This window comes from Cydia amplana, chromosome 15 (genome assembly GCF_948474715.1).
Source record: "Cydia amplana chromosome 15, ilCydAmpl1.1, whole genome shotgun sequence".
Classification (NCBI taxonomy): Eukaryota; Metazoa; Arthropoda; class Insecta; order Lepidoptera; family Tortricidae; genus Cydia; species Cydia amplana.
The window spans coordinates 13,891,303-13,904,545 of NC_086083.1; the positions used below are offsets into that span (position 1 = coordinate 13,891,303).

Sequence of the window (13,243 nt, forward strand, 5' to 3'; positions counted from 1 at the left end):
GATTTGGTTTAGGTATTTGTTTTGACCTGCGACTGGTCGGGCAACAAGTTGAAATTACCTGAAGTAAATATTTCTTCCATCGATATTGTTACTAATGCTAAATTCCTTATTCATTAATTTTTCACGATGAAACTCTAAATATCATAAAAATATTCATAGTTAATAATTGACAAAATTAAAGTTAAAACTTTAACTTATGCAGTTGTACCGCCATCTATCCGCCATTATGGTTACAAAAAATATGCTAACGTATACATATATTAATTTAATCAACGATACTAGATGGCGTTACACTCGGTTTAGACTCTCGCGCGAGCCACGAGACGAGCCGCGAGCCGCGCCACGAGACGCGAGTCCACTGCTTACACTCCTGTTACACTCGCGTTCGGCTTGTCATTCGGTTATAAACCTTATGCCGTGCCGTTAGTGTTTAAATTATATTAGCTCGACGAGCTTGCAAGCCACGAGACGAGCCGCGAGCCCACCGCTTATACTCGCGTCTCGTGGCGCGGCTCGCGGGCCTCGCGGCTCGTCTCGTGGCTCGCGCGAGAGTCTAACTGCCGGTTTATGTGGACGCGCCATCTTACGGGTAGTAGCGGAACTAATGCATGCCCGTGCAAACTAACAAAATGGTGACCCTCTTGGATTCACATCGTTATGGTTTTTAGTGATTTGAACAGATGGCGCAATATTTTAAATACTTTTAAGTACGTAGTAGAATCATGTACTTATTTCTTAGGTACCTATTAATTGGACGTAGTTACAGGTAAAAGATCCAATCCACAAAATTACCAAAACATGAGTTAAGTATACCAGAGAGGTCTCTATGGTGTCTATTTTCATTCAGCAAAAACAGGCCCAGTTTAGACTGCGTTTTCATATTTTAATCAACATGGGATACCATCCCACATGTAGGACGGGTTAAAATATATATTCGCTAATAAGTATCCATTTCTCTTGGAACCTTTTAGTTATATTCGATCAATTACGGAACTGCTCCACATTTATTTTATCGAAAGAAATCCAACCTGCTTGGATCATTTTTAAGAAAATGTAATTCACACTTTTTATCCTTAATATTATTAACGAAAATGATCCAATTCATTTGGATCCTTTTGAGAAATAAAATTTACTACACTAAAATCCTTCAGATAAACAGCAAAAAGAATTCATCTCACTTGGATCACTAAGTTAAGAGCTGTTGTCAATTCTACTTTGGTGTGATAATGATCAGCACAAACGATCCATGCAAGTATTTTTTTTAACAATTATGGCCTGGATACGACCCCTTTAAGCCAATCCATGTAGGTATACTTGATCAAGCAAATCTTGTCAGTAGAAAAAGATGCGAATTTCAAATTTTCTATGGCACGATGACCCTTCGCGTCTATAGTTGCACCAAGAAAAGTCTGCAGCGGATTTGATAGCGCAAGCAGTGTAAGTGTTATTTATACGTCATAATTTCATAGAAGTTTGACGTTTAAAATGACACTTGCACTGCGTGGACTATCTAAATCGCTGCAGACTTTTCACGGTCTGACTTTATATATTTTTTAATTTGTCGCCTTTTTCTACTGACAAGATTTGCTTCACCACTTTGACCAGCTATATTTTTAAGATTCCTTTCTAAATTCTAATGGCATTATTTTTAACTATTATGATCAAGTCCTCACTGCTAATTTTTTACTGTAAGTATTGGCTTGGACCAATATGCAATAATTGTAAAAATGTGCAACAACCCAAACCATTTTTTTTATTGACACTACTTACAATTTTTATTTAACGGTAAACATAAAAACGACCCAACGCGGTATTATAGTTGGTCAAGCAAATCGTGTTAGTAGAAAAACGCGGCAAATTTAAAAACTGTAGGCGCCTTTTTCTACTGACAAGATTTGTTTGACTAGCTATAACTGTTAAATTATCACTAAAATAATAAAATAGGATTTTAAACATATCAATCGTTTTTGATCATTTATTAATCGCTTTATTATTACTTACTTAATTTTAATACTTAATTTTACAGTGCATTGGTGTTAGCTGTAATGCTGTAAAATTTGTTTTCAATAAATATCAAATATCAAATAAATAATAAAACACGCAAAAATAATTAAATATATTTTGAATTCGTCTCCTACGTTTTTAGCAAGTTATACATAGTATGTCAAACAACTTTCTCAGTAAAAAAGGTGCGAAATTCAAATTTTCTATGGAACGATAACGCTCCGTGCCCACGTTTTTTAAATTTGCCGCTTTTTTCTACTGACGGAAAAGGCTATAAAAGTCACAAACTTTGGTAATTTGTTCTCTTTTTGGTAACTTGCAACACTGTTCGTGTCATAGTGTTGCTGCGCATTGACAAATTTAATCGTGAGGCAGTAATTATGTTTTTTTTACCTACCTCAAAAGGAAAAAACGGAACCCTAATAGGATCACTCGTCTGTCTGTCCGTCCGTCTGTCACAGCCTATTTTCTCAGAAACTACTGGACCAATTAAGTTGAAATTTGGCACACATATGTAAGTTTGTGACCCAAAGATGGATGTGTAACGTAAATAAATAAATTTTAAATATGGAGGCCATTTTTGGGGGGTAAATGAGAAAATTAAAAAATAAAGTTTTTCAAACTATAACGTGTTATATATCAAATGAAAGAGCTCATTGTTAGGATCACAAATAATTTTTTTGTATAATTTTAGGATTAATAAGTTTAGCAGTTATTCAAGAATATAGGCAATAAATGACCATTCCCCCCCTTATCTCCGAAACTACGGGGTCTAAAATTTTGAAAAAAATATACATAATAGTTCTTTACCTATAGATGACAGGAAAACCCATTAGAAATGTGCAGTCAAGCGTGAGTCGGAATTATTTTAATTATAAACTCTAAATTTAAAACGGTAATAGGTAATTTTTAAGAAATTTTGTGATCATTATTAGGTTTAATACTGTTTAGCAAAACTAATTTCATTTTTTATGGTAAAATAATACATAATAATTAATTCAATTGTTTTTAATAATAATATATTTATGATTTTTATCCAATTTTATTGAATGGATCCTTATTGCATAATTTAAAAAAAAACGAGAGTCCATGAAAAGTGTTTTTTTATGAAAAGGATCCAACCCACATTTGGTCAAATATCTCGACAAATGTTGCATGAAACTGAACAATGTATCTATAAATATATAAAAGGCGAATTGGCTCGTTTTTCATCCAAACACATAGTATAAAAAATATCTACCAGTATAGAGGAATACCGATTCAAACTTTAAACTGCCATAACTTTTGTTCAACTTTTTGTGGATTGGATCTTTTACCTGTAACTACGTCCATTATTGTTATTAGTTTATTTATTTACTTAAACGTTATTGCACAATAAAAATAAGTACAAATGGCGGTTTCAATCGTCCGAAAGAAAATAAAGGTCATTATTTTTATTTTATTTATTTATGTATTAATTTAATGCCTTAAGGCACTATACCAGTCAACCATTAGGGCAAAACAGAAATTCTCGTACGTAGGGTGCAGTGAGAAAGATTTAATATGGTTTATACGAGTATGGTGGAATTGAATGGAAATAAATAACCTGCTTCTGGGATCCCTTTATTATGCTTCAAAAATTGTTTTGAAATAATACGGATAGCCTGGGTCATCAAATTAATACTTTAAATGCATAACAATTAAGCATTTCTCTAATGTTAGGTACTTAACTCTACTTAATATTAACACAATTAGAGATATTTTGCCAAACTTAGCTTCTTTATCCATATAAACCAGATCTACCCTTCAACGCTAATGGAGTACCACTGCTAGTTGCAGAATTACCTCCTATTATTCTCCACTCCGGCCTCTCAGGAGTTATAATTCTATGAGTACCATACTTTCCAAAATCTATGGGCTTTACATGCCCTTTTCCTTGTTTCAATGTTGTTAGTGATCCCTTTGCGTATTGCGGTTGTTGTATCTCTGACAAGGCTTGTCCAAGTAATGCAGCGTCTTTAAATTTATTTTGACTTGAGACCTGAGGTCTTTTAGGTATGTTTTTGCTTGAGACATGAGGTTGTTTTGTCTTTGACTTTTGAGAATCTATCCTAAACGACACTAGTTCTTCAATAGGCAAAACTCTCAATTTTTTTTTATGTTTGGAACTACGCCCATTGGCACTGGCATCAGCGCGATGTTTATGTAAAGAAATGGACAAGGGCACGATTCCTAAAATTTTTGCAGGCTGTTTCATTGTCAGTAACAATCCTTCTAAATAGGGAACTTTTGATGACTTTGTATACTCGTGTGTGCGTTGTTTGATAAAGCGACCGTAAGAAAATGTTTTTCCCACTAAAATTGGTCTGAGCTTTAAGTTATCAAGGCTCGACGTTTTACCGCTGCCATCTAAAAGAGTTCCCTCACCAGATACAATCCAACCGTTTTGCAAAAGAACGTTTCGTATCGCTCTGCCCAATGCTATGATATCTGCTGTGCTTGTAGGTATTCTATTACCATTAAGAGTTGTGATTCTGAGTTGCTCTCTAAGCCATTGGTCGAAGGCTGGATCTTCTATATATTGATAATGGTAATTAAATGGTGTGTACCTATCTGTTCGAAATTTCTCCCAATTATTAGGAATACGTGAACCTCCTTTCCAAAAAGTTTTAATAGTCTTGTAAGTCCAACCTATAATTCTGCCATATTTGTCTCTTCTAGGCACTTTCATTCTTTGGAACGTTGGAATTTTAACTTCTTTATCATCCGAAAACCGGAATTTCTCGGTTGAAGGTCTGATATGAATGGAATGATTAGGTTCGTCTAAAGATTCCTCTTCTTTAGGCCAAATCGTCTCAATTCGGCCTGGTAAGGTGTGTTCTGGGCTACTTTCTTCAAACAGATTTTGAGGTTCAGAGTCCATGGTCGAATCTATTGAAGGTTTATGCAAATTAAGATCATTATTTATGAATGGTTGTTCTGTAGACGCGAGGCTTTTTTCGTGAGAACTTGGGTATTCTTCGCTAGAAACAGATAAACGTTCTGACGAAATGTCTTGTGTTGGAGGCTTAAAATTATCAATCACAATTTCTGCCTTTGTTTGGTCATTTCCTGGTACAAGCTGTGAAATTATATGTGCAGGATTAACTTTGTTTTCATCAAGTTCCATTTGCAATTTAGGGACTTTTATGCCAGTGTCTTCAATTATAATTTCTGGTTTTTTGTGATCATTTGGATATGAAATAAAAGGTTCATTAACATTGTTTTTATCAAGTTGCATTTGCCATTTTGGGATTTCAAACTCAGAATTAATCACATATTCTGTCTTTTTGTGGTCATCTTCTCCTGATGTATGCTGGGGATATGGAATAAAATGTTCAGGTTTAACTGTGTTCTGATCAAATTGCATTTGCCACTCCGGGATTTTCATCCCAATGTTAGCAATCATCATTCCTGTATTTTTGTGATCATTTGGATGTAAAATAAAATGATCAGGTTTAACTTTGATTCCATCAAGTTGCATTGGCCAGTCCGGGATTTTCATCCCAAAGTTACCATTTATTATAATTCCTGTATTTTTGTGGTCATTAGGACGTGAAATAAAATGTCCAGGTTTAACTTTGATTCCATCAAATTGCATTGGAAACTCTGGGATCTTCATGTTATCAATCACCAATTCTATATTCTTATGGTCATTTGGATGTGAAATAAAATGTTCAGGTTGAACTCTGATTCCATCAAGTTGCATTGGCCTCTCCGGGATTTTCATTCCACTGTTATCAATCATAATTTCTGTAGTTTTGTGGTCATTAGGGCGTGAAATAAAATGTCCAGGTTTAACTTTGATTTCATCAAATTGCATTGGAAATTCTGGGATTTTCATGTTATCAATCACCATTTCTATATTTTTGTGGTCATTTGGGTGTGAAATAAAATGTTCAGGTTGAACTCTGATTTCATCAAGTTGCATTGGCGTCTCCGGGATTTTCATTCCACTGTTATCAATCATAATTTCTGTAGTTTTGTGGTCATTAGGGCGTGAAATAAAATGTCCAGGTTTAACTTTGATTTCATCAAATTGCATTGGAAATTCTGGGATTTTCATGTTATCAATCACCATTTCTATATTTTTGGGGTCATTTGGGTGTGAAATAAAATGTTCAGGTTGAACTCTGATTCCATCAAGTTGTATTGGCCACTCCGGGATTTTCATTCCACTGTTATCAATCATAATTTCTGTATTTTTGTGGTCATTAGGACGTGAAATAAAATGTCCAGGTTTAAATTTGATTTCATCAAATTGCATTGGAAATTCTGGGATTTTAACGTTATCAATCATAATATCTGTATTTTTGTGGTCATTTGGATGTGAAATAAAATGTTCAGGATTAACTTTGATTTCATCAAGTTGCATTGGCAACTCAGGGTTTTTTATGCCAATATCATCAATAATATGTTTTGTTATTTTGAAGTCGTTTTCAGGTATAACTTTATTCTTACTTATTTTCATTTGCCATTTCGGGATTTTCATGTCAATGTCATTGATCATAATGTCCGTGTTTTTGTCGTCATTTTCTCCTGATATCTGCAGTGGATATGACTTAATATGTTCAGGTTTTTCTTCGTTTTGATCAAGTGACATATGCCATGTCGGGATTTTAATGTCAGTGTTAGTATCTTGTTCATTAAAGTTCAAGTCTTTAGGTATTTTATCATCAGGAATGTTTTCTTTGCCTTCATTACTGTCATGCTGTGGTACAGGTTCAATATGTGTTTTATGTTCCCGTACATCTTTACTAGGACTGATTTCAAATATATCTCTAATAGACGGATTCTGTTCAATATTATGAATGTGACCATATGTGTCGGGGAAATCAGGAATTTTTCTCTGATGTTCCTTTTGGGGAATGAAGCTGATAATTTCGCCTGTGTCTGGTTTCTTATATACGAAAACAACTAGTCTCTCGACACCTGAATGGTTTGAATCCAAACTGTTGATGATCGTGGGGGATTCCGTAGGACACACACAATTCTCATTATTTCCTTTTACGTGCCATCGGTCAAATCCTGGTAACCTGAAATTAAGTGAATACTTTTAGGTAGGTATACAAACGGTAATACCTAAATAGTTGTTGTATATTGTTTGACGACTGGTCTGGCCTGCTGAAGCCGCGGTCTTGGGTTCGAATACCGGTAAGGGTATTTATTTGTGTGATGAGCACAGATATTTGTGCCTGAGTCTTGGGTATTTTCTATGTATTTATGTATTTGTATATTATAATATATATATATATATATCGTTGTCTGAGTACCCACAACACAAGTCTTCTTGAGCTTACTGTGGGATTTAGTCAATCTGTGTAAGAATGTCCTATAATATTTATTTATTTATTTATCCTTGGTTTCATAATGTGATCGTGAGACGCGCATGTAAATGGATTTAAATAGGTATTTGGTAGTATGTAGGTTTTGTATACATATAACGGAATTAAGTTTAAAGTAAGTTTAGAGAGGTATGGGCACTGTGCACGTCATCTCGCTTTGTATGGTAGGGTACAGCACAGCGGATGCCATTCCAAATGTAGAGCAGAGCCCAACTGGGGAAGTACCTACCTTACAGAAAACCGCAGCCAAATTACACTAGACTCTTCTTAATCTAATTATAGTGTTGTGCTCCTGCCGTTGAGTAAGGTTGCCAGTACTCAACGAGCAAGGGTCGGCAACGCGCATGAAACACCCCTGGAGTGGCAATCTTTCATAGGCTACGGAGACTGCTTACCTTCAGCCGTATGCCACCGCCGCACCGCTTGTTTGCCACCGACATAGTATAATAAAAAAATACATATTTGTGACGTTATCTATGAAAAGGGACCTTATTGTCGATGGCACTTACGCCATTATTAATGATGCACCGATATAAATACAATGCCGCGCGACGCTGTGCGGCGTAAGCGCCATCGACAATAAGGTCCCTTTTCATAGATAATGCCCCATTTAATGCTTAATACTGACCCTAGTGCGGATGCTTTCACCATCAAGTACATCAACGGTAAAACCTGAAACCAACCATTTTCTTTCGGTGGCAATTTTCTACAAACATAATAACGTAAGGATGACTGGTAGAAAATTACACTTAGAGTTTGGAGTTAAGTCTACCTTTCGGTAAGTACGTATCTAAATGTATATTTCTTTGTTTCAATAAAGAATGTATATAATAAATACGTTTTTTTTGCTTTGCCGTGTATACAGGTACAATACGAATTACGCTTTTTCCCAAACAGCATTTAACGGAATAAGGAATTTGAACTCCATATTAAATAAGTGAAATGTCTAAAGGCTATAACAAAAAATAGAATAAACGAATTTAGACAGGACATTAAAAAAATAACAGTTTAAAACTCAAATCTTTTTAGGCATTATTCTGATTGTTAATATTTTTGTTACTATGATTCTAGGTAATTAGGTACTTACCTTTAATATACTCATGATTACACAAAAACAAACACTTATCAGCAAATCTCCATCTCTCTGAACATTCTTAGTTCGCAATACCCGTTATATAGCAAGAATTAAAAGTAATTAGTGCACCGATGAAAAAGGGAAAACGCACTAAATTAGCGAAGATAATTAACATCTTTGTCACGGTTTTAGCAAATTTTACCTTAATTTAGCTAATTGTACACAATGTTAATTTTCGACGTGGTTCCGCGCTATCGGTTCTGTCGTCTGGGTGTTTTGAAAAAAGGTACTTAGTACTTACACAGCACAGTAACAAAAGGGTAGTAAAAGTGGTTTCTACGCATATTTTTCATGACACAAAAACATAAAACAAAATAATAAATGTGTCAAGCGTGGGTTGGTCTTCAGAAAAAAAAACATTGAAAGCATCAACTCGCGTTTGGTCGAAAGACATAGGTACCTACCTATGCGAGACTATTACCATTGCTACGATTTCTATACTTATAACTGCCGATTAATAATTAAAATTTATAATATCTACACACAATTTAAATGAATATGTCATCAGAATAAGAATATATGCCTATCACTAAGATATCATGATTGGCCGCTCCATGGCCGCTCTCCGCAAGTTTCAGATTAATAACTAATAAGACATTTCAAAATATTAAAATTAATCAGACTTGTTGAAAATCAAAACTCATTACTTAAGTAAGTAAATAAATATAGCTAAGTATATTACAAACATAATTTATTAATTGCACAATTTTCTTATTTAAAGGTACATATCGAAAAAACAAAACTTAAATTCTTCCACATCACCTAAGCTGGGTATAGTCAACTCATAAATAAATATCCAATTAGTAATAGCTTTTCTTCAACACCAAGATTAAATTCGTTTTTTTCATCACAAGCTTCACGGGATTAAATGGACATCATTTAATAATCAAACATAGTATTTAGGGTTCAATTAGACGATGCGAGAACTCGCATGCGAGTTTTATTACATTGCGGTTTTTGATCGGTCAGTTGAATTGGACGTAACCAACAGTCCGCAATGTAACTAAAATCGCATGCGAGCTCGCGCGCCGTCTAAATCAGCCCTTACTATTACAATAAAATAAATGTGAATAGGTAAGGATCATATTAAAGTGTATAATCAATCAGTTTTCGGTTTCTGTTCAACAGGAGGAGCCTTTTGCGGCTGACTCTTTAATTTCTCCTTTATTTTTTTCAGCAGCTCAGTCTGTTTCTTATAGAAATAGCCTTCTTCCTGAGCAACCCCGTACTCCCCCAACGCCCCTCCACTTTGCCTCACCGACCCTCCCCCTCCTCCACCCCTTCCTACTCCTGATCCTGGTGATCCGGACCCCTGGATTAACCTGAACTGGGTCCAATACGGAGACTTGACATGTGTACGCACGGCAATTTTGGTGAACATTTTCATTTTTGTGTTTACGATTTTGATGGGTCGTTGACGTTTGACTTTGTTTTTTTTTTTCTTTGGGTATGTTACCTATAACCTTATTTTAGTGTTATTATGAAACCAACATGTTAATCATGAAGCCTACTTTTTAATAATTTGCAGTGCCCTTACAGGGTTCATAGCTTGATCACCATTCTAATGTAAGACCTTATAGGAGACCTACCGGTGTAGTTGAATTAAACTTCCAGATATAATAAATCTCCTATAATTAATCAGTAAATACCATAACATTCAAATGACACGGAAAAATCAGCGATTGTTTCTGAATGTCATGCTTCAGCTAAAAACTCGTTGAACCGCAGACGTGTGGCCAAAAAGGCCAGTCCGCCACACTACTCCCCCGCCGAGACCGTTCCTACGGTCGATAGTCAAAAAGATGGGACGGAAAGTGTACGGTTCGGCCGCTACGAGTTCTTTTTTCTGCAGTTTGTTCCTGCTCTAGCGGCAGATTATTAGGAGCAGGTACTTGCGGAATTAATGGCGTGCTAGGCGTAGCTCTGCTGTGGTTGAGATTTCCCCAATCGTCTTTGGACATATACGCTGGCTTGAGCCTGTCTATAGTTACAGTGTCTGCTTTCCCAGCTCTCTCTATTTTAAATGTTTTGCTTCCTCTATGCAAAACCTTATATGGGCCAGTGTACGGGGATTCCAGTGATCCTTTGACAGGTCCATGTCGTAGGAAAACATAATCTGCAGAGCTGAGATCCTTCGGGATATAGAACGGCCTTTGAGAGTGACGAGTGCCAGGAACTGGGATGATTTTAGCTATATGGTTGCGTAGTCTGTCCACAAAATTGCAGTAGTCAACTGCAGTGGTTTCTGAAGGCTTGAAGAAGTCACCAGGTAGGCGCAATGGCTCGCCATATACGAGCTCCGCCGCCGAAGACTGGATGTCTTCTTTCCAAGCACTGCGGATTCCGAGGAGTACCAAAGGCAAAGCTTCTACCCAGTGCGTGTTGGTATGGCACATTATAGCTGCTTTTAACTGTCGATGGAGGCGTTCGACCAAACCATTGCAAGCCGGATGATAAGAAGTTGTTGGTCGATGCTCGGACCCAAGGATTGTCGCCAAACTTCGGAAAAGCTCGCATTCAAACTGTCTGCCTCTGTCCGTGGTGATTCTTGCAGGGCAGCCAAAGCGGGCGACCCAGCCTGACATAAAGGCTAGTGCACAGGTCTCTGCAGTGATATCGGCCAATGGATATGCTTCAGGCCAACGCGTAAAGCGATCGATGACCGTGAGGCAGTACCTGTAACCACAAGAAAAAGGTAATGGCCCTACTATGTCCATGTGGACGTGCGAAAAACGATGAGATGGAGTGGAAAATGATGAGATGGGAGATGAAGTGTGACGTGAAACTTTGTTCTTTTGGCAATCTGCGCATTCTCTAGCCCACAATCGGCAATCTTTCCTGATGCCAAGCCAAACAAATCTTTGCGTTACCAGGCGGATGGTTCCTTTAACGCCTGGGTGGCTCAGCCTGTGTACTGCGTCAAATACTTTTCGCCGGAAAGTTTCCGTTATATATGGTCTTGGGTATGCTGTTGAGACATCACAGTACACTTCGATATCGGAGTCAGGGATTCTCAACTTCTTTAGATTCAGCCCTGTGCCGTGTTGTAGTAGTTGAAGCAATTCCCTATCTCCGTCTTGAGAATTTGCCAGCGCTTTGTAATCAATCGTGTATCCACCAATTTCTTCAACTCTGGACAGGCAGTCTGCCACCACATTTAGTTTCCCTGCCACGTATTGTATGTCTGTGCTGAATTGGGAAATAAAATCCAAGTAGCGGAATTGCCTAGGAGAACATTTGTCTCTTGCTGAGGAGAAAGCATAAGTCAGGGGTTTGTGGTCCGTGTAAATAGTGAATGGCCTGGCTTCAACCATGTGACGGAAATGCCTGATAGCGTCATATATGGCCAGCAGTTCTCTATCATATGGACTATATTTCTTTTGCGAGGGTTTTAAACGACGAGAAAAGAATGCTAGGGGTTCCCAAGCTCCAGGTGTTACTCGTTGTTGTAGAACAGCGCCAATAGAGGTATCTGAGGCGTCAGTATGGATCGCCAACTCAACGTCTGTTCGAGGATGAGCTAGGATAGCAGCTCGAGAAAGTCCTTTTTTGCATGCCTCGAAAGCTTTCATCATTTCCTGCGTCATCTCGATGTCCTGCGTAGGTTTCTTCTTTGGGCCAGTCAGCACAATATTCAAGGGTGCTTGCAGTTCTGAAGCACCTGGCACGAATCTTCGATAAAAATTAAACATGCCAAGAAATCTGCGGAGTTCTCGGATGTTTTTAGGTGCGGGATAATCTAACATCGCCTGTACTTTGGTGTCAAGGGGTTGGATCCCTTGAGCCGAAACTTTATGTCCAAGAAAAGTAATTTCCGCCACTCCAAATTCACATTTTGCTACATTAATGAGAACACCATAATCTTGCAGACGCTGGAATAACGTATGGAGGTGTTGTTCGTGCTCTTGTGTGTTGGAGGAGAAGATTAAGATATCATCCAAATACCCGTAGCAAAAATCAAAGCCTCGGAGCACTTCATCCATAAATCGCTGGAACGTTTGTGCAGCATTTCGGAGGCCAAACGTCATGTACGGAAAATGGAACAGCCCGAAGGGGGTTATAATGGCAGTCTTTGGAATATCATCAGGATTTACAGGAATCTGATTGTACGCTTTGACGAGGTCAACTTTTGAAAATACTTTGCTTCCTGTTAGCTGCTGTGTAAAATCCTGAATGTGTCGTATTGGGTACTTGTCTGGAATGGTACGCGCATTAAGGGCTCTATAGTCACCGCATGGGCGCCAGCCGGCATCCTTTTTAGGAACAAGGTGCAAGGGAGACGACCATGAGCTCTCGGATCTGCAAGCTGTGCCAATTTCGAGCATGGCTTCAAATTCTTTTTGAGCTATTTTTAGGCGATCCGGTGGAAGACGTCGCGGCCTGCTTGTAACTGGCGGTCCGGGTGTAGTGCGAATATGGTGTATGGTATTATGCTTGGGAGTGGTATGCATGCCGGCTGGCCGTGTAATATCAGGGTACTGACACAAAATGTTATGGTAGCTCGACTCCCCTGACATTACTTTCACTGATGCGATGGATTTTGCTGACGGTTGAGGTGGGGCCGTGATGCACGATGTTGTTAAATTATCTACCAACCGCTGGTTTCTGCAATCAACTACTAAACTGTAGAACGATAGAAAATCAACGCCAATGATGGGCTTGGATACGTCGGCGACCACAAAATTCCAGTTGTAGATCCGACGGAGCCCCAGATCCAGTTGTAAGTGTATCGAGCCGTATG

General features: G+C 37.8%; 2 protein-coding genes across 2 annotated transcripts in view; one reads left to right on the forward strand and one right to left on the reverse strand.

Annotated features, from left to right (window-relative positions):
• The window catches only part of LOC134654625 (CAPA peptides), a 193,575-nt gene extending 180,558 nt beyond the window's left edge, over positions 1 to 13,017 (forward strand). The window contains exon 6 of the mRNA XM_063510097.1: positions 13,008 to 13,017. The gene's annotated coding sequence lies outside the window, so the exon portion shown is untranslated. The remainder of the gene's footprint in view (positions 1 to 13,007) is intronic.
• On the reverse strand, positions 5,319 to 8,557 carry LOC134654833 (uncharacterized). The gene is made up of 4 exons (XM_063510303.1): positions 8,455 to 8,557; positions 7,996 to 8,039; positions 5,539 to 7,058; positions 5,319 to 5,338 (listed from the first exon to the last, which is right to left on the reverse strand). The coding sequence occupies exons 1-4, from the start codon at positions 8,467 to 8,469 to the stop codon at positions 5,319 to 5,321; spliced, it is 1,599 nt and encodes a 532-aa protein (XP_063366373.1). The 5' UTR covers positions 8,470 to 8,557.
• Positions 13,018 to 13,243: the final 226 nt, after the last annotated feature.